The 21,274-nt window shown below is 37.1% G+C and overlaps 3 protein-coding genes across 7 annotated transcripts; 2 read left to right on the top strand and 1 right to left on the bottom strand.

Annotated features, from left to right (window-relative positions):
- Nucleotides 1-690: 690 nt before the first annotated feature.
- On the top strand, nt 691-6,037 carry LOC121794681. Of its 3 annotated transcripts, none has more exons than XM_042192960.1 (10): nt 691-1,207; nt 1,435-1,521; nt 1,937-2,913; nt 3,004-3,092; nt 3,192-3,295; nt 3,391-3,490; nt 3,934-4,009; nt 4,110-4,224; nt 4,297-4,828; nt 5,357-6,037. In XM_042192960.1, the coding sequence occupies exons 1-10, from the start codon at nt 904-906 to the stop codon at nt 5,826-5,828; spliced, it is 2,856 nt and encodes a 951-aa protein (XP_042048894.1). In that variant the 5' UTR covers nt 691-903; the 3' UTR covers nt 5,829-6,037. The 3 variants fall into 3 exon arrangements, with proteins under 3 accessions (XP_042048894.1, XP_042048896.1, XP_042048895.1); XM_042192962.1 differs by having other exon boundaries at nt 1,066-1,207; nt 1,421-1,521; XM_042192961.1 differs by having other exon boundaries at nt 1,068-1,207; nt 1,424-1,521.
- Nucleotides 6,038-6,639: 602 nt separating this feature from the next.
- Nucleotides 6,640-8,105, bottom strand: LOC121793599 (60S ribosomal protein L36-2-like). Its single transcript, XM_042191632.1, has 4 exons — nt 7,978-8,105; nt 7,575-7,679; nt 6,977-7,176; nt 6,640-6,855 (listed from the first exon to the last, which is right to left on the bottom strand). The coding sequence occupies exons 2-4, from the start codon at nt 7,674-7,676 to the stop codon at nt 6,825-6,827; spliced, it is 333 nt and encodes a 110-aa protein (XP_042047566.1). The 5' UTR covers nt 7,677-7,679; nt 7,978-8,105; the 3' UTR covers nt 6,640-6,824.
- Nucleotides 8,106-10,866: 2,761 nt separating this feature from the next.
- Nucleotides 10,867-13,139, top strand: LOC121797212. Of its 3 annotated transcripts, none has more exons than XM_042195963.1 (6): nt 10,867-10,962; nt 11,362-12,084; nt 12,180-12,238; nt 12,325-12,453; nt 12,521-12,656; nt 12,724-13,139. In XM_042195963.1, the coding sequence occupies exons 2-6, from the start codon at nt 11,380-11,382 to the stop codon at nt 13,021-13,023; spliced, it is 1,329 nt and encodes a 442-aa protein (XP_042051897.1). In that variant the 5' UTR covers nt 10,867-10,962; nt 11,362-11,379; the 3' UTR covers nt 13,024-13,139. The 3 variants fall into 3 exon arrangements, with proteins under 3 accessions (XP_042051897.1, XP_042051895.1, XP_042051896.1); XM_042195961.1 differs by having other exon boundaries at nt 10,875-11,050; XM_042195962.1 differs by having other exon boundaries at nt 10,875-12,084.
- The last annotated feature ends 8,135 nt before the right edge of the window (nt 13,140-21,274 follow it).

Below are 21,274 nucleotides of genomic sequence, written 5' to 3'. Positions count from 1 at the left end.
CGTATCGCCCTTTGGAGGCACCTTGATCGCCGATTGGGTATGGCCGGTAGCCACCCGGAACGCCCGAACTTTGGGTTTGAGGAGGGGCCGAATATTACGTTTCCGGACTAGGAAACGGTTGTGAACCGAACCATTCGGGGTTCCAACCGTGAGAGGGCGGGTGGTCATCGCCTTGGCCGGACATTGTTATGTTTTAGGGTGGAAGAAAGATTGAGAATGGATATGAGAGAATGGATATGAGAGAATGGATATGAGAGAATGAAGATGAGAATGGATATGAGATTTGTGTAGTTTGATGTGAATTTTGGGTGTGAAAGTGGGGGTATTTATAGATGAAAGTGTGTATTTTTTTGGGGAAAAAAATAAAATAAAAATTAAAAAGTGTTAAAAAACGGTAATAAACGGATATATTTTTTTTGGGAAGTGATTTTTTTTTTAATTTTTAATCTGTTTTTTTAATTACAAACCGATTTTTAATAAAAAAAATATTCAAGCCGTTGCCCAATCGCCGTTCGCCGTGCCAGCGGCGGCGAGCCTCGTCCTTGCCAGCGGCACGGATGGACGCGGGGCCCGGCGCCACCGTTGTGCATGCTCTTATGTTGAACTTCTTTTATCAGTTCAAGCGATTTACTATTAAAAGTAGCAAGAATTTAACCTAACCAAATTACCCGATTCGGTAGTTCTCTAAAACTCGAATTTTGCGGTTCGTCGGATAAGATGGGTAACAAGAACGCACACAGCGATTGAAACCTACAATACATTGGTACACAAAACCCTATCGCGATTCTAAAAGAAAAAACCCCTAAAATTATCCCCACCAAACCCGATCATTATCAATTTCGAGCAGCAGGAATAGATAGTCGCTACATTTCGCGGAGGCGTATATCCCAAAAGAAATCGGAAATGAACGCTGTGGCCACGACGGCGTTCTGTCCGACGTCGTTTCAGCTTAAATTCGCATTCGCTCGCCGGAAACCTAAATTGGCCTTTGTGCAGACTCGCCTTCCGAAGATCGATCGCCGCCGTGTGGAACTCGCTTCGCACGTTGTACGGAGTAGCACGGTCAACGGCAACGGCTTAGAACGACGTAGTCCAGACAATTCATCATGGACGAACTCGAATTCTGCGGCTGATGATTTCTCTGGCTGGGCGACTGGTGACGCTGAAAAACGTTCTGGTGATCCCAAACCGAAGAAATCGCTTGTAGGTAAGAATGATGTTGCTTTCTCCAGTCTGTATGATGACTGAAATTACTCTGGATGAGCTCTACCTGAATAGAGTTGGCCTTCTGAAATTAAATTTGCAGTGGATATGTTTATTCAGGCTGATGGATTTGCTGTTTCTGTGTGTAGTGTATGTCAGTATAAATATAGAATTTTATGCTGGTGGCTTATGTTGTTGGCTAATAACACTAGTGAAGTAGTTGAATTTCAGGGATACTGGCAGGAGGAGTTGCCGGGGTGATTCTGGTTGCTGGCATCACACTTGCTGCATTCTCTATGAGTAGAAGGAGTACTACAAGTGGGTAATTTCTTCCTTTGTAGTTCTATTGTTAAGATCTAGCAAACATAGGGCTTCATGGAGCAGATAGAACCATCAAACTATTGACATTTCTTTAGCAAATCAGAAATGATGATGATGCTAAAAAGATAAATTATCTTCCAAAGAGTAACAACAATCCTGCAATCTCTTTACAGGAATATCGTCACCTTTTGACATGTTATATGATAAATGTTTCCCTGATGTCTGCCCTTCTTAATTGATGATAATTTTTTTTATGGTTAAATGAATTTAAATTTAAAGGCCGCGCCACGGAGGGCTCGAACCTGCCTTTGGCCTCAGGCATTAATCTCTCTATCGCTTGGCAAGGTCTGCCCTTCTTAATTGATGATGTGGCGGTCAATTTAAATTTGAATAAATGAGCTCTTATGTGCAGGAATTGGAGAACAAATGGAGCAATTGACAGCAGAACAAGAAGAGTCCTTGTCCTTCGATGACAAACAGAATCAAGTTGAGGGGGATAAATATGGGAAGGAAGTTGAGATGCTGGATAGTAATACTGCAGAAAGCATGACAGGTAAAGATGGAGATCCTCTTTCCATTAACGAAAATATTGATGCTATAGAAAGTAGAGTCAGTGAAGATACTGGTTTGAGGCAGTCATCGGAGGAAGGTGGAGGCTTTGGTCCTGTAGATGTCCAAACAGAATCAACTGTTAGCAGCAATATGGTTTCTCCTGAAGCCACTGACAAACATCCTCTACATGATATTAATGGAGATTCCTCACCCATTGAACCAGCTTTGGACAAACCTGCTGATGCCAGTACACTAGAACCATCTGAATTTGTTGCTGATTCAGAAAATTCATTCACTGACAGTATGAACAGGCTGTCTAACTTGAATCAAGAGTCCAGCTTGTTGCTTAACCCGTCCTCTGTTGGGTCTTCAATTTCAAACACATCAAACGAATCAGAGTCCAATGCAATTATTGGAACAAGCATTACCCAAGAAGAGCTTTTGAAGTCAGGAGACGTGCTTTCCATAATGGATGTTGAGCCAAGCAAGGAGCTCCTAACAATAGATGTCATTTCAAGAAAAAATGATGAGGTTTCTATTAATCAAAATGTTGAAATGTCGGTAGAGAAAACATTAAATGGAACTGTATTGACTGGGACACCTTTACCAGAAGACTCCAATCAATCTGGATATCAAAATCTTCAAAACAATCAAAATGACATTGTTAGCCAACCCCTTTTTGACTCTACGGTTCCTGGAAATTATTTCACTTCAGCTGGCATACCTGCTCCATCTCTTGTCTCTCCAGCTCTGCAGTCCCCTTCAGGGAAGGTTTTGGTTCCTGCTATTGTTGATCAACTTCAAAGTCAAGTATTTTCTGCTTTGCAAGTCTTAAAGGTTTGTTGAATATTGCTTTAGATACTGAATTCTGCACAAGATGGGATTTGGTTACACATTCCCAAGTGTAAAAGATTTTGTGCTTATTAGGTCATTGAAGATTGTGTTCAACCTGGAGACTTATGTACACGACGGGAATATGCTCGTTGGCTAATTCAAGCCAGTAGTGCTCTTTCCAGGTTTAAGTTGTTCTAATAAGACATATATTAGCCTATTAGAAATGAATCTCAAAGTAATGTAGCATTCATATTAATCTCGAGTAGTTGGAATTATTGTAGGAACACAACTTCCAAAGTTTATCCTGCTATGTACATCGAAAATGTTTCTGAACTTGCCTTTGATGACATTACACCTGAAGACCCTGATTTCCCATTCATTCAAGGTGAAATCTAACTTTTCGGTCACAATCCATAGCTCTGAACGTCCAACTATTTGTTTTTTATATATTGATGTCTGAATGAGTTCACATGTTTTCAGGCTTGGCAGAGGCTGGACTTATTGCCAGCAAGCTTTCAAGACATGACATGCAATCATACGGCAAAGAAGATACTAGTCCGTTATATTTCTCTCCTGAAAGGTGTATATAAACAGTTAAATTGCTTGTGATTGATGACTTCAAATTTTCAACTATTTAACTATAAAATTGACAAATTGGATTTATAATGATAAAGATGAATGCTTCCCTTTATCTTGGACATTCTAGATTCATGGGTGCAAATTTTATTTCTCATTGTCCCTCTATTTTCCTCACATTGAATCTTTTGTAAGTTGAAAGTTTAGGATTATTTGTCCGCTCTCGCCATTCTTGTGTTGGTGGTGGCTTCCATTGGATGACATCATCATTCAGATTTGAATCTGTCCCTAAATTTTGTTCCCGGTCTTATTGTTAATTTTTCCGGTTATCCTTGATGTGAAGTTGTTATGCTTTCTAATGGAATTGATATAACCATTTGGCTTATTTGCTAATCTTGTTAAATATTTGTATCATTTTCCATTTTTCAAATTTTGTTCTTTTAACAGCTCCTTATCTCGTCAAGATCTTGTGAGTTGGAAGATGGCTCTTGAAAAAAGGCAGCTACCAGCGGTTGACAAAAAGGTTATCACATATTGATAGAATATAACTTACTCTTTATTTACACGAGTTGTTGATGAACTTTTTGCTAACTCTGTTTTCTTTCGTTATATGTGGAGTTAAGATCTTGCAGCAGTTAACTGGATTCATGGATATTGACAAGATTAACCCAGATGCATGGCCTGCAGTGGTAGCGGACATAGCAGCTGGAGATCAGGGTATTATAACTCTTGCATTTGGTGAGTTTTCTTGTTTGGGAATTATGTTTCTAAAGTACGTGTTCCCTCTTTACAATTAGCATTACATGACAGGATATACAAGACTTTTCCAGCCAGAAAAACCTGTTACAAAAGCCCAGGCCGCCATTGCACTTTCAACTGGGGATGCTTTTGCTATTGTTAGTGATGAACTTGCACGGATTGAAGCAGAAACTATGGCAGAGAATGCTGTTTCTGAGCACAGTGCTCTAGTTGCTCAAGTTGAGAAGGATCTAAATGCAAGTTTTGAGAAGGAGCTTTCCCTGGAAAGGGAAAAGATCAATGCTGTTGAGAAATTGGCTGAGGAAGCTAGAAGAGAAGTGGAGAGACTGAGTGCTGCAAGGGAGGAGGAAAGTCTTTCATTAATGAAGGAGCGTGCTGCTGTTGATTCAGAGTTAGAAATTTTCTCTAGATTAAGAAGAGAAGTGGAGGAACAATTGCAGGTCCTTATGACTGATAAAATGGAGACTTCATATGAGAAAGAAAGGCTGAATAAACTTCGGAGAGATGCCGAAAAGGAGAGTCAGGAACTAACACGGTTACAATATGAGCTGGAAGTTGAGCGCAAAGCCTTATCCATGGCACGGTGAGAAATTCATATCATCTTTTCCTTATGAAAAAGGTTTAGCGTTCTTATTACAATTATGAATTTTGGGGAAATAAACTTTTTTTAAATTCAACATAATAGAATTATGATGGTTCTACTTAGGAAGTCTGTGCTCGTCATAACAATCTTTGCAATACTAGTGTGCTTGACCACTTTTTTTCTTGTTGGCCTAGTTTCATGCTAGACTAAACTCATCTAGGGATGGAATTATGACCAAAAATGTCATTTTTGTTCACAAAATTCCATCCCCTAGATGAGTTATCTACCCTATCAAACATGCGCTTAGAGTACTTTAAGGATTGAATATTAGGGACTTGGTAAAATAACTTATTTTCTGGCATAATGATGGAAGCTCCTTATTGTCGATTTGTCTTCTGCAGTGTCCATCTTATTATTCTATTCAGACTCTTTTGAAAATATTTTCTCCTCCACCCCTTGTGATCATTTGAACGATCGTTCGAGATCTATCAAATGAGTTGGAATAACTTGTCAAGTATTTTTGTGCAGGGCTTGGGCTGAAGATGAGGCAAAAAAGGCAAGGGCGCAAGCAAAGGCCCTGGATGAGGCTAGAGAACGATGGGAGCAACAAGGCATAAAAGTTGTGGTCGACAACGACTTACGTGAGGAAGCTGAAGCTGGAGATACATGGATTGCTGCTGGAAAGCAGTTCTCTGTCGAAGAATCCATTGAGAGGTCTGAGAACCTCGTGGACAAACTTAAGAAAATGGCAGATGAAGTAAGAGTGAAAAGCAAAGAGACAATAACAAAAATCATTGAGATGATAGTTGAATTCATATCTAGCTTGAAGAAAAAGGCAGTGGAGCTAAATGATTCTGGAAAATCAAAGTGGGACACTTCTTTACAAGGCATTCAGCGTAACTCAGCCGGATTGACTTCAGCTGTTAAGGAGGGTGCAAAGCGCGTTGCTGGAGACTGGAAAGAAGGAGTGGAGAGATTGTCGCAGAAGTTCAAGGCATGATTTTTGTAGTCTGTATCTGAACTTTTAACCTTTCATTATGGGCATACTACTTCTGCGATGTTAAGCTTCTTTCTCACTTACATTCTTAAGGAAATAAACGCCCAAGAGAAATAATGTTTGTCACATTGTGATTTTCGCAGAAGATGCAATAAATTGTTGTATGGTAATGTGATTATATATGCCAGTTTCGGTTAGAAATGTCTGTTTAACAAGTTTGACCACCTAATATCTGATTTAAAAACTCTCTCAAAGTTGGTCCCACACTAGTGTTTCAACTTTCAAGTATGGTTTTTTCTTGTTATATCAATTTCTTAAACGAAACGTGTAATAGAACTTATTTTTTCCTAGTTCGATAAGTCAGTGATTCCCCAATAGAATTATCATGTGAACTTGAAATGATGTACTACGTTTTATGACTTGTAACATAATATTTGATACCCCATAGAATTATTCGTGCGGAACTTGAAAAGGTGTACGTTACATAACTACTGTCACGTAGTAATTGACACGTTAAATACAAAACTTAAGCCTTGAATTTTTATACTAGAAATTTATATTTTTAATCTATAATGGCATGCAAAATACACAAAACATGAATCATTATATAAAATTGGATTTTTAATCAAATACACAATCAGAGTTTAGGCCAAAAGAACTTTATAAGTTTTCAAAATTATTAGTAATACAGAATAAAATCATGGCTTGATTTAAACCTATGTTGCACAGAAAAAAAAAGGAAACTTTCTTATCGTGTCAATATAACTTTCAAGCTTTGAATTACCAGACAAAGAACGGAACATAACAAGTCAACTACGGGAAATTAGCTCAGGTTTTCATTGATATAAGAAGAAATCAGACAAACGGAACATAAGTAGGCGCTAAAACTAAAATATGTGTGTTTGTGATCATAATTTCTAAATGACGAACAAAGAACATTGAAGTTTTAGGCCAACGAGTTCCAAACATCTCACCGAATGCAAATAACAGAAATAGATCTCACTTCTTCTTCTCACCACCTCCGGCGGCCCTGCATAACAAAAATCTCATAAGTAAAATGAAGAAAGAGGCCAACATACATATCAAACTCAGTTAAATCATAAACTAAGTTGAACGATTAAAAGCATAACTCAGTCATTCATGTAGCTGACCTCATTTTGCGGAGAGCACCAGACATCTCCTCTCTCTTCTTTTTTGCCCTCTTGTGGGTGCCCAATTTTCTCTTAGCTACCTTCAAAGCCCTCTTGTCCTTCCCGACTTTGAGAAGTTCAGTGATCCTCTTCTCATAAGGTGCAAACCCAGCCACTTCTCTGATGAGACTCCTCACAAAATGCACTCTCTTGCTTGTTTTCTAGTTAACATCACCAGTTAAATTTAGTAGTAGAAAATTAACACTACAAATCTAGTGCACATTTGGTCCATTAAGCTAACAAAGCTAGTGGTGATTTCTTCTCTTACCACAATAATATTAAGTATTTGAAATGGGAAATGTATAATTCAGCTGTTAGAAAAATAATGATAGAAATCTTATGGCATAATAGCATACGAAGAGGCCGGACAAGGTAGGAAATCACTGAATTACTGAACTCATTATTTTTTTCAACAATTTACAAACCGAAAACCTACTTCCATCACATATATTGACAAAGACTGGCAGCAATCGAAAATGGAAACATAAAATGTAGGTGAAAATCAAACAGAATAGAAGTCCATCAAAATGATCTCACATATAATCTAAATTTTACTTACACCCTTCCTCTCAGACGGGCGTGGCGCTAACTCCTTTGGGGTAACGACATGCCCCTTTTTCAACCCAACAAATATCCCACTGTTTTGCTGCTTTGGAGCCATTACCTAAATCCCACACCAAACGAAAAATCAATTCCAGTTCCTTATACAATACACTCGAAAATCAAATGAAAGTCCTAGCAAAGTTAACAATCCCCCTTCACGGACAGAGTCGCGAAGCACAGTGTCTAAAGCAACGAGTTCGATAAAAAAATAAAATCTTTGAGAGAGAAAACTGAAACATTTAGAGGAGAATAAATAGATGCAGGTTGTTATTCCACATGAAAATTTTGATATTTGCACCAAAGGTAAACTAATAAACCAAGCACAGATAATCAATTTGAGAGTAAAATGGTGAGCATACCTTTTCCGATCTGCCTTGCGACGACGCTTGGATGAGGTAGAAGAATGAAACTAGGGTTTAGAAGACTGCTTTTTTTTATAGGATCGTTGAATTTGAAGTTGGGCTACATTTGGCACACCAATTACTTATATTGGGCCGGTACACATCTACTAGCCCAACATTTTAACCTAAAGTTTCGTTTTTAGCAATGAAAATCCAGTTAATTTTTTTATATTGATTGAAATGCTCCCAACTCCAAGTTGTATTCCATGTAAAATTTAATTTTCGTTTCCTACCATGAAAGTACAATTTAATTATTTTTAATATTAATTGCAATGTTCTCAGACTCGAGCTACATTAGACATGAAGACAAGAAGTATGCAAATACTCCTTCCGGCCGCAAACGTCAAATAAGAGTCCAGTTTTTTCTATTTCGGTCCATTCACAAATAAATGTTAGTACAGTTAATTTTTATTATAAATCATAATAGGCTTCACATTCTATTATCTCATTTCACTCGCAATTTTTTAAAACTAGTACAAATAAGACTCATATTCTATTAACTTTTTCACTCAATTTTCTTAATATTTCTTAAAATCCGTGCAGAAAAAAAAATAAGACTCCTATTTGGGAATGGAGAGAGTATTTCCTTTAAGGACAAGAATTAGGTATGTTTCAGTTTGATGTTTGATGTTTGATGTAGATATTTATGTATGGGTAATTTACAACTATGTTTCACTCACTAATAAATATGAAAAGTGTATATATATTCTCGTTATTAATTAATATAACTTCTTCTATGTATATATTGTGATCTAATTATTTTAAGGTTTCTAAGTAATTTTTCTTTTCTTTTTATTTGGACAATATAAGTATGTACGTATAGGTGAAGACAAAGAAAATAAAAGCACACAATTATAAAATAATGAGCAAAACAAATAAAACGTAATCATACAAATTTGGTTTAAAAGAATAGTGTATTTAATGAATTTTTCACTATTTAATATCATAACAAGTTTATTTATGAAATTAATGTGGCAAATAGCTTAAATATAGATCGTTAGTTTCTAGTTTGATATAGATTGCAAATTTTGTTAATACAGAAAAATGATGAAAACTTAATAGTAAAACTTTAGATACGTTCTTATATCAGCAATGAGACTATGGTGCATTACAATAACAAAACTCAATATGAGATGTGTGTTTTAGAGGTTTCAAAGAAACAAACTTTGGGATCATAACAAAGGTATCCAAAGATGGAAGTAATATACTACTGTAACATGGAGTAATAAAATTTCATTTTAGGTATTCGGCGAATTACATATTATCGTTTCAGGTATCTCCTTTACATTCTCTCATAAATACCTTGTTACCTTTTTCAAATTATAGACTATTATCTTCGTATTTCATATTTTACTTATTTTTAATAAAAAAAGCCATATTTTTGTATTTAGATAACTGACATATTGAACTTTTTCTTCTCATTTCTTGGTGAATGTATCATCTCAGTAATTGGACGTGTAATTATAATATATTTTCATGTAAAGTAGTACTAAGTTTTATTATCATTTTCGTAATAGTAGAAATGCTTGGAATTGCAACGAAAGTATAAAGAAGAAGAAATACTGAAATAATAATAATTAAAAAAGACAGAAAATAAAGATGAATTGGATCATAAATATCTGAGGGGAAAAAAGAACGGAAGAAGAGAGTGAGCTTTAAATAAATGCAATGAAAGAGATAACATTAAACATTTAAATGCATTGTCGAGATATCAGAGGTAAAAACCCTCGCTAGTTTATTTTTCCTAAAAATTGTTAAAATACGAAACTTATTTAAATTGACAATTTCGTGTTCACTTTATGAATCTAGTCTCCAACAAATTTAATACTCCATAAAACTGTGAAATAGAATTATTAGATACTCCCTCCGTCCCAGATTAAGAGTCACTTTTTGCCATAAAAATCCGTCCCAGTTTAAGAGTCACATTTAGAATTTTCCATATTTAGTCATACAATTTTACCCCATTCTTCATCAAAATTACATAAAATGCCATTCTCTATATTAAAATAAACCAAAATAAAAATCAAACATTTAATTACACACTCTACCATCTCACTTCATTTATTACACACTCCAAAAAGTCAAAAGGGACCCACCTTCATCCAACTCACTTCATTTATTACATACTCTACCATCTCACTTCATTTATTACACACTTCACCATCTCACTTCATTTATTACACACTTCAACTCTTTCTTAAAACCCGAGCCATAACAATAAGTGACTCCTAATCCGGGACGGAGGGAGTAGTATTTAGTTGGATAACAAAATATCCGACTAAAATGAACTTTCAATCGATTTTTTAATTTAATTCCTTTAAATTGAAAAACCACATGAGTGGTGAAACTGGTTTACAGCAAGACAAATAAAAAGATAAGATAGAGTTTAAAAAAAAAATAAACTAGTGTAAAAATAACAAAATTGTAAATACTCCTACTAGTGATTGTTTTACTAAAGTTATTCGTGGGGGTACTTTATGATAATTCGAAATATTCCATCGATTAGGGGTGGGTCGATACGAGATATCGTATCGAAAACGTTGTATCGTATATCGTATCGAAAATATCGATATGAAAGAATTTTATATCGTTATCGTATCAAAAGTTTCGATATGGATAATATCAATATCGTTATCGTATCGATATTTCGATATATCGACTGCTAAATTGTTAGTATCAGTTTTGATATTATCACAATAAGTCGCATGACTTGATTTCCAATATACTATAGTCAATTAAAAATTAGTAATAAAGAATCAAAATCCATTATTCTGTATTAATTAATCTAATAATGTTAAATTAACCGTCTTATAATAATGGCAGCTCATTGGTAGTTGACCTTGTTGCAGGTGGCAAATTCTAATGTTATTGGCTGGAGTCGTTCCCATTCACCTACTAGCTTAGCTCACCTCCTTTTTTATTGGTGCCCTTTTGAAAATTCAAGTAAGTGTGCTGTCTGTGATGCCCAAGATCTTTACTTTGTTAAGTCAGTTGTGAAATTGGGAATGGATTCGGAGTAGTCAAGGATCAGGTAATGACCACTCATACTTCTTTTTGCTCTTCTTGTACCATGTGGTGCTTCACTTGATCTGGTGTCATTGATAATTGCCTATGTTTGATTCGGTTGTGACTCCTCTGATATTTCTGCTTTGATTCGATTGTGGGCTGTATTTGGTTTGAAGCAGTTTGTAAGTGCAAATACAAATGGTTATGTGTCTGTTAAGTAAAATTTCTAGTACTATGCCCTTTTTCTGGTACAAATACAAATTAGTACTACTGTTTACATAATTGATTCCTTAAGTTATTTGTTGAAATGCTTCTTCCAATGGAGTATTTGATTAGATATTGGGCAAGATTGGAATGTCGATTCTGTGTGGTGTGCCTCTTCTGGAGTGTGTGTACTGCATAGGATGTGCGCGATGGGCGTGGAAGAGGTGCCTGCACAATGCAGCTCATGACAGTGAGGAATGGGGCCTAGCCACGCCTCAAGAGTTCGAGCCTGTGCCTAGGCTCTGTCGCTACATAATGGCTGTCTACGAGGATGACCTCAGCCGGCCTCTCTGGGAGCCTCCTGGAGGTTATGGAATCGACCCTCATTGTGTGATCTTGAAACGGGGTTACAAGGATACGTGTGGCCTGGTCCCTCCATACTTGCTGTACCTTGATCACCACCATTCCGACATAGTTCTTGCCATACGAGGCCTAAACATGGCAAAGAATAGTGACTATGCAGTCCTGCTTGATAACAAGCTTGGGAAAAAGAAATTTGATGGGGGGTACGTTCACAACGGGCTGCTGAAAGCAGCCGGGTGTATCTTGGATGCAGAATGTGACATTTTGAAGGAGACACTTGAAAGATATCCAAACTACAGATTGACTTTTGCAGGACACTCCCTGGGGTCGGGTGTGGCAGCATTGTTGACTATTGTTGTAGTGCAGAATCGCGATAGGTTGGGTGATATCGAGAGGAAGAGGGTGAGGTGCTATGCTATTGCGCCTGCAAGATGCATGTCGCTCAACTTGGCCGTGAGATATGCTGATGTGATCAATTCAATAGTTCTGCAGGCAAGTTGCTAAAGAGGTGTTTGCATCTTTTTCATAGCTGATGAGAAATCAAAAGGGATATACTATTATTTATGTCATCCTGTTTACTGAAACAGGATGATTTCTTGCCTCGAACAGCCACGCCTTTGGAAGATGTCTTCAAGTCACTATTCTGGTGAAGAAATGGCAAACTCGATTTTTTATTTGTACCTGTTAGACTTCATATAAACAAGTAATAATATGTCTCTACTTATTGAACAGTTTGCCATGTATTTTATGCCTGAGGTGCATGAGAGATACATGCATACCGGAGGAGAGGATGCTCAAAGATCCAAGACGGCTGTATGCACCTGGCCGCCTCTACCACATTGTTGAGAGAGAACCTTTCAGGTGGATCATCATGAATTTATCCAAACTAAGTTTATAATATCTCAACATTGGTGATATGTGAATGCAGATGTGGAGTATTACCTCCAGTTGTGAGGACTGCAGTGCCTGTGGATGGTAGATTTGAGCACATAGTTCTTTCCTGCAACGCGACTTCAGACCATGCCATTATCTGCATAGAGAAAGAAGCTGCAACGGCCTTGGAAGTGAGTTCTCTTCTTCCCTTACTGTAGTGATAATTTACCTGTGTCTCTGTCTCACTTGAGATAACAGTTGATGCAAGAGAAAGAGGAGAGCTTGATGATTCCTCCAAAACAGAAGATGGAGAGGCAGCAAACACTGGACAAAGAGCACAATGAGGAGCACAAGGCTGCTCTACGAAGGGCTGTGACTTTGGCAGTTCCTCATGCTTTTTTACCTTCTGAATATGGAACCTTCGAAGATGATGATTCCAACCACTCTGCGGAATCATCATCCAGGGCTAAAGAGAGCTGGGCGGAGCTGATCCAGCGCCTTTTTGAAAAGGATCAATATGGTCGCGTGCTGCTTAATAACCCACTCCCTGCTGATTGATGCCTATTGTATTTCATTTGTGCACTACCTTTTTCAGACTATTCTATGGTTTTGTGTACACATTTCTTTGTAAATGGCTTCATATATAATAGATCTTGTTTTCTCATGCTGCCAAACTATCTTGCATTTTCTATATCGTTTCAACAAATTATATTAGACTCACTAAATACACACATACAATATATATAGAATGGTGATATAAGGCAAGTACTCCTTAAGTATATAACTAGAGAATAAATTTCAACCACAAGATTAAAAAATCAAAGGGTTGAAATATCAGCTTTGTATTTCAATTTTATCCAGAAAATTACTTCACCATATAAGTAGGCGGGGTAAAATAGTCATTTAACAAACAAAGCTGGGTAAAACATGAATCTCTCTCATTTAGATAATTTTTCTTCAGCCCGTCATCTCTTCTACTCAAAATCTCTACCGGTTCTCCTGTTCTGCTCGAATTCTCCACCAATTCTCACTAATAAATAGTGATTCCCTACCGTCATCATCGCCTTCTTCACCGGGCCTAAAGTTCATTTGATTCACTACGTCGTCGCGTGGTGCTCTGACGTGATTTCGGAGTTGGGTGCGGACTTGGGAGCGAGATTCGGGTCGGGTGATGATTTCTTTCTTGAGTTTGGGGACGTTTTCGGGTCGGATCCGTTCGTAACTATGTGAGGAGGCGTTTGATAAATATAATATATATATAAATATTTTGCTGAGTTTTAGTTTGAGTTGTTGGATAGATTTCAAATGTAAAACTGGAGTGTTTATGAGTAAAAATAGTGTGTTAGAGCATCTCCAATAGCGGACGTCCGGTCGGACATCCGGTCGGACGTCGCGACTGGCGACCGGGACGTCCGCCATTGTGGCGTTTAGGGTCGGATACGGACGTCCCGTGAGGACGTTGGGTGTCCTCGGACGTCGGCGCGACGGGCGGGCGGACGTCCGCCATTGTGGCGTCCAGTCGGACGTCCGGTCGGACGTCCCGTTTTTAATTTTTTTTTAAACTCTATATATACGGCTCGTCGAATTTTATTTCATTCGCACCACTTGTGTTAACAAGTTACTCTCTCTACATCTCTAATTTCAAGTATATCTAGAATGTCTAGTGAAAGTGATAGCGAGAATGAGTTGGAGGTCGCTGTTGAAGGTGCAATAGAGAGGCTGCTACAACAGAGGTTGCAGCGGCGGCAGCAGGCGGCGGTACCTCGGCCGATCCATCGTCGAACTCAAGTACCCTGTGACCACATTGCTGCACATATTCGGTTGTATGCGGACTACTTCGCTCCGCAACCGCGTTTTGGGGAAGCCTTATTCCGGCGACGCTTTAGGATGCATCGTCCGCTGTTTCTGCACATCGTGGGTGCTTTAGAGAGAAGATACCTGTATTTTAGGATCAGAGAGGATGCAGCTGGCAAACCCGGACTCACGCCCTTGCAGAAGTGCACTGTCGCAATCAGACAACTGGCGTATGGAGGCGCGGCCGACATGTTTGACGAGTACCTCCACATTGGCGAGTCGACAGCCGTCGAGTGTCTGCAGAATTTTTGCGCGGGCGTGAGAGCGATATTCGGGGAGCGGTATCTTCGGAGTCCGAGCCCCGAAGACTGCCAGATGCTGATAGATATGCATGGGTCGGTGCACGGGTTCCCTGGGATGTTGGGCAGCATAGATTGTATGCATTGGGAGTGGAAGAACTGCCCCGCCGCCTGGAAGGGGATGTACACTACCGGTTTCAAAGCCAAGCATCCCACGATGATCCTTGAAGCTGTAGCTGACTACCGGTTGTGGATATGGCATGCTTATTTTGGAGTCGCCGGGTCCAACAACGACATCAACGTTCTCCAGTCGTCGCCCCTGTTCAACGCTCAGTGCAATGGTGTTGGTCCCGCCATCAGTTTCATCGCCAACGGCAACCAACATAATATGGGGTACTATTTGGCGGATGGGATATACCCAAACTGACCCGTCTTTGTGAAGTCAATCAAGCATCCGCTCGGACAAAAGAAGACATACTTTGCGAGCCGTCAGGAAGCAGCGCGCAAGGATGTGGAGCGGGCATTTGGTGTGCTCCAGAGTCGGTGGGCGGTTGTGAAGGGTCATGCACGGCAGTGGTATATTCCCAACATCGGCGATATCATGTACGCATGTATCATAATGCACAACATGATTGTCGAAAATGAAGCTGCGGAACTGACCCAGTGGACCAACGAAGATGATACGGGTGCAGGTCCAAGTCACGGCGTGGCCACCGCGAATGTGAATATGGGGGTACCTCATGGAGAGGTCGCGCGGCTGCGTGCATTTGCCGACATGCGGCAAACAGATGCCCATGTTCGACTTCAGCAGGATATCATCGAAGAGGTTTGGACTCGGAGGGGTTGACGTGATAATGTATGAAGTTTTTTTTATTAGTATGCAATTTTTTTTTTCGAATCATGTATGTTTTTTTCGATGAAGTTGTTAATTTTTCCGATGAAGTTGTTAATTTTTCCCGTAATTTTTTCAAATAATGTATGAGGTTTGGACTCGGAGGGGTTGACGTCAAATTTTATTTCTGTAAATGTAAATTGTTTTATTTGTAAATGTATGATTTTTTTTTATTGCGGGATGTCCTAGTGGGAAGGGTGGACATAGGAGGGGATGTCCTAGTGACGTGGCAGTGGGATGGGAAGTCCTAGTGACGTGGCAGGAGGTGTTTTTGGGATGTCCTAGTGGATGTCCTAGTGGGATGTCCGCCCACTGGAGATGCTCTTAGTAAATGGAATTTGTTCTTTATGTTATTATTTGATTTCATAAGCCACCTTTTTGGCAAAACATTGTTGAATGTGTGACCAACAAGTGTTTCAAAGAATTAATGAAGAGTATAAGGACATGTTTTATTATGTAATGTATTTTTTAGTTTCTAAACTTTCTGAAGGACATATGTTACATATAAAGAGATAAATTAAATTTAGAAATAACCCACTGTTTATTTTTTACATATAAAAACATCACTATAATCATGTTTTTACTTCACTGATGTTAACAAAATAGATCACTATAACAAAAAATCAAAGATACATCACTCTAACCGTGGAACACATCACTATAACCATATTTTTACTTCACTGATTTTAACAAAATAGATCAATATAACAAAAAATCAAAGATACACACCACTCTAACCGTGGAACACATCACTATAACCATGTTTTTACTTCACTGATGTTAACAAAATAGATCACTATAACAAAAAAATCAAAGAACATCAATCTAACCCTGGAACATATCATAATAACCATGTTTTTAATTCACTGATGTTAATAAAATACGTCACTATTACAAAAAATCAAAGATACATCACTCTAACCGTGGAACACATCACTATAACCATGTTTTTCCTTCACTGATGTTAACAAAATAGATCACTATAACAAAAAATCAAAGAAATATCACTCTAACCTTGGAACACATCACTACAACCATGTTTTTACTTCATTGATGTTAATAAAATACGTCACTATAACAAAAAATCAAAGATACATCACTCTAACCGTGTAACACATCACTATAACCATGTTTTTACTTCACTGTTGTTAACAAAATAGATCACTCTAACAAAAATTCAAAGAAACATCACTCTAACCCTGAAACACATCACTATAACCATGTTTTTACTTCACTGATGTTAATAAAATACATCACTATAACAAAAAATCAAAGATACATCACTCTAACCGTGTAACACATCATTATAACCATGTTTTACTTCACTGATGTTAACAAAATAGATCACTATAACAAAAATTCAAAGAAACATCACTCTAACCCTGGAACACTTCACTATAACCATGTTTTTACTTCACTGATATTAATAAAATACGTCACTATAACAAAAAATCAAAGATATATCACTCTAACCGTGTAACACATCACTATAACCATGTTTTTACTTCATTGATGTTAACAAAATAGATCACTATAACAAAAAATCAAAGAAACATCACTCTAACCTTGGAACATTTCACTATAACCATGTTTTTACTTCCCTGATGTTAATAAAATACGTCACTATAACAAAAAATCAAAGATACATCACTCTAACCCTGGAACACATTACTATAACCATGTTTTTACTTCACTGATGTTAATAAAATACATCACTATAACAAAAAATCAAAGATACATCACTCTAACCGTGGAACACATTACTATAATTATGTTTTTACTTCACTGATGTTAATAAAATACATTACTATAACAAAAAATTAAAGATACATCACTCTAACCGTGGAACACATCATTGTAACCATGTTTTTACTTTAGTGATGTTAACATAATAGATCACAATAACAAAAAATCAAAGAAACATCACTATAACACTGAAACACATCACTATAACCATGTTTTTACTTCACTGATGTTAATAAAATACATCACTATAACAAAAAATCAAAGATACATCACTCTAACAGTGGAACACATCACTATAATCATATTTGTACTCTTGCGTTGTTAAGTGCATTACATACATAAGTAACTTCGAATCATTTTATTGCAAATTAGTGTCTCATTTTCTGAATGCACACTGTCATTAATTATATTTTTATTGTAAAATATGGAGGACGAATGCCGTAACAATAAAGTTGAAGATTCAAGAAAGTGGGTCTCGAATTATAAGAAATAAATTATGAATTGATTGAACCGATTTCTTTTATGCATGAAAGCTACATGAATCAATAATACTATTCATTTCATTAAATTAATGTGGACCACTCTTTGGTTTATTCATGGACGGAACTAGACTTTCAAATAAGCCGGTGCTCAAATCTTAAAAAATATATAATAATAATAATAATAATAATAAAAATAATAATAATAATAATAATAATAATAATAATAATTTCAATTCAAATATAACGTCTTTACAATTTTTATGAGGCTCTAGATGATAGTTGTTTTCGATGTGACGTCATTTCTTGAAACCGTCGAAGAATGGCCTCATTTTCAATTTTGTTAAAAATTTCCCTCTCAATGTATACAACTAAGATATCATTCATCCAACCATCTCTCATTCTGTTTCGCAAATCAGTCTTGATAAATTTCATCGAAGAAAATACTCTCTCAACAGAAGCGGTCGCAACAGGGAGGATCAGAGTCAACTCAATCAAACGGTATACCAAGGGAAAAGCCTTATCTCTTGTGGTAGCGACCAAAATCTTTGCAAGATTCCAAAACATTTATTATCTCAATTCTCAAAAGGTTAATTAGGTTTTTCCTATTCAAGCAACATGGTTAAAATCACAAATAAATAATTTCAAATTTCATGCTATTAATTCAAAATCAAAAGTTAAATCACAATTAAAGAATCAAACCTCTAAATTTTTTGCAAGTAGAGGCTAAACACGTAGAGGCTCTAAATTTTCTGAAGTAGAGGCTGTAATTTGCGGCTGCTGTAATTGTGATTTGTGCGGCTGCTGCTGTAATCTTTTGTGTAGGAGATATAATTGGGCTTGTTCAAGTGCTACTATTGTTTTGTATTATTATTATTATTATTATTATTATTATTATTATTATTATTATTATTATTATTATTATTATTATTATTATTATTATTATTATTATTATTATTATTATTATATATTAAATGCCCAAGTCTTTTTAGTCCAATATAAATAATTGATGACCCAGTTAGAAGCCCAATTTCATCAATGTGCCATCTTCTTCAAATTGAGGATCTGCAGGGTCTGCAGTTTCGTCTTCTTCAAATTGGGGATCTGCAGTTTCATCTGCTCTTCGCCTGTTCCTCTTCCAGTTTCGCCATCGCAGACTCGCAGGCACGTTATACATAAGAATTCAGGCCAACCGAAGCCGAGGCGGAAATCCGGCGGGGCGCGACTGCATAGTGGGGGATGGGTCCGGTTCCGGCCAAGCCCCCGCTGGAGCGGTGGCTTGGCCACCGGTATCTCCGTCCCTGGGTTTATTCACAGCAACACGGAACTCTCCATCATCAACTCTGTCTCTACATTATTTACTCAGAAAATGGTCCCTGCACCCACACCAATGGTGATTGACTTTTCTACCCTGGAATCAATGACTCGAGCGAGTCGAACATGGTCGAGTAGTAGTGCAGAGACTCGTTGAACGGGTCCAGAAACGCGCCGCCATTGTGGTTCGCCTCCTGCTCCACCACCGTCAACCTTCTCAACCGCGCCGGGCCGGGCCAGCAGCTGATGCAGCTCGAAAATGGAATTCACCGCCACCGTCTCCTCATCATCGCCTGCCCTAATTTCCAGCATCTCCGCATCGAGATCGGTCAGCGAATTCATCACAAATCCATCGAATTCGAACTCCACGCCTATCGTTTCCACCCTACCTGATGCAAGGCATCGCTGTTGTCGGGCTACGGCAGCCCGATCTCGGTCAACCTGAACGCCGGCGGGGCCCCAAGCCGCAGAGCCAGCACCTGCATCAGCGCCGGCCACTGCATCCCTTGCCTCAAGCTGAAATCGATCACATGAACACGATTCGAGCCTGCGAAAGCCTCCAGAATTTCCTGATTCTCCGTGAAATACGGAATTTGGAAGAAATCACACTTTGAATTTAGGAGAAATCAACGTTGAATTCACGTTGATATATTGCGCTGAATTCATGTTGATATATTGAATTCCGAAAATGCCCTTGGGCTATTATTTTTAACAAAAATCTGAAAATTTGTTTAACCAATTGGAGTAACAAAATGTGTGGCTGAGATTTATTCTCTAGTTATACACTTAGTTATACTTTGATAATCTCCATATATATATATATGTATATATATATATATATATATATATATATATATATACAAAACTAGATTTAAATACAGAAACGCAGAACAATATCATGCGTATATGGTCATCTTCTACTAAGTTTATCACCTTAATCCCAAATTGAGACTGAATATGGACCCTTTGATCCAAAAATCAAAGGCTGAATAAAAAAAAATATATCAATAAATAGTAGACAAAATATCAACAAAAGGGTAATATCGTCATTATGTTATCATATGATAATTTTCGTGAGTGTTTTTTTATATCAACATAGTATATTACAAATATCGACAATATGACATGAAAATATCAACACAAGTGCAAGAACATAACAACACTATATTGATATTTTATTGATATTTTACCTACATTATATTGAGATTTTGCATACACGGTATTGAGATTTTTTTTTCATTTGTTGATAAAATCTGCTTATCATCATGTACGAAAATTGAAATATAGTTTATCAAATTTCATCATCCGAACATCGTCGTAACATATGCAATTGAGATCTCGTTTGAATTCTTATAAAATTATTTTAATTTGATATATTTTTTGCGAAAAAATAATTTAAATCGAGCGAGTTACGTAAATTAAAAGTTTTAAGATGATTTTGATGTGATAGAATTGACATTAATACCCTTTAAGTTTATTTAATAATTTTTTAATTTAAAATATAATCCATGTGACATTATATCAACTACTAGATCTCATAATCTAATGGCTAAGATTTAGTCTTAATTTGTGATTGCTAATTTGTTAGCAAATGATCATTCCCATATATATATATATATAGGTGTGATCAAATACAAACCACTATCTATAATACAAACTACAAACTTTAATCCTACACACTCCTTGTAAGTAATCAACGGTTAGCAATGGGATTCATATGTCAATGTCAATGCCTAATACAAATTCTGTCACTGGGGGAATGTCAACGCCTAATGCAAATTTTGTCACTGGGGAGAATGTCAACAATGTCAACGCCTAAAGTTTGTATAGTTTGTATTATAGAGGGTTTGTAGATTATCATGAACATATATATATATATATATATATATATATATATATATATATATATATATATATATATATATATATATATAGGATTGTGATCAAGATAGAACCATTCTTAAACGTAGAACAAATGCCAAACGGAGGTCGTTAGATCTTTTAATCCAATGGTGTTGATTTGCACAGCAACTTCCCATTACAACCAAAACTATTATTAATGGGTGAATGCAGAGAAGTGAAAAAATAAAGCATGCATGGACTCTTCTTCGTTTCATTCATTCTTCCATCAACATGTGAGTTTTTTCACATGTTGAGTCCGGAATGTCGTGAAAACATAGTCTAATATGTATGATTTTTAATCTTGACCGTCATTTTTTCCTCATCCAATGAATAAAATATGTAGAGTTCTAGGTTCTACACTTAAGAATGGTTCTATCTTTAAC

This window comes from Salvia splendens, chromosome 3, assembly GCF_004379255.2.
Source record: "Salvia splendens isolate huo1 chromosome 3, SspV2, whole genome shotgun sequence".
NCBI classification, from domain to species: domain Eukaryota; kingdom Viridiplantae; phylum Streptophyta; class Magnoliopsida; order Lamiales; family Lamiaceae; genus Salvia; species Salvia splendens.
Note: the sequence above shows the minus strand (reverse complement) of the source record. Positions and strands in the feature narration are given on the sequence as shown.

What these genes read in the sequence shown, in the direction of transcription:
- LOC121794681 (XM_042192960.1), top strand. Translation starts at nt 904, where the DNA reads ATGAACGCTGTGGCCACGACGGCGTTCTGTCCGACGTCGTTTCAGCTT. An exon ending in GAGTAGAAGGAGTACTACAA is followed by an intron (nt 1,522 to 1,936) that starts GTGGGTAATTTC and finishes TCTTATGTGCAG; the next exon opens with GAATTGGAGAACAAATGGAG. An exon ending in GCCAGTAGTGCTCTTTCCAG is followed by an intron (nt 3,093 to 3,191) that starts GTTTAAGTTGTT and finishes GAATTATTGTAG; the next exon opens with GAACACAACTTCCAAAGTTT.
- LOC121793599 (XM_042191632.1), bottom strand. Translation starts at nt 7,676, where the DNA reads ATGGCTCCAAAGCAGCAAAACAGTGGGATATTTGTTGGGTTGAAAAAG. An exon ending in GCCCGTCTGAGAGGAAGGGT is followed by an intron (nt 7,177 to 7,574) that starts GTAAGTAAAATT and finishes GATGTTAACTAG; the next exon opens with AAAACAAGCAAGAGAGTGCA. An exon ending in GGTGCTCTCCGCAAAATGAG is followed by an intron (nt 6,856 to 6,976) that starts GTCAGCTACATG and finishes TTTGTTATGCAG; the next exon opens with GGCCGCCGGAGGTGGTGAGA.
- LOC121797212 (XM_042195963.1), top strand. Translation starts at nt 11,380, where the DNA reads ATGTCGATTCTGTGTGGTGTGCCTCTTCTGGAGTGTGTGTACTGCATA. An exon ending in GTTGAGAGAGAACCTTTCAG is followed by an intron (nt 12,454 to 12,520) that starts GTGGATCATCAT and finishes ATGTGAATGCAG; the next exon opens with ATGTGGAGTATTACCTCCAG. An exon ending in AAGCTGCAACGGCCTTGGAA is followed by an intron (nt 12,657 to 12,723) that starts GTGAGTTCTCTT and finishes TTGAGATAACAG; the next exon opens with TTGATGCAAGAGAAAGAGGA.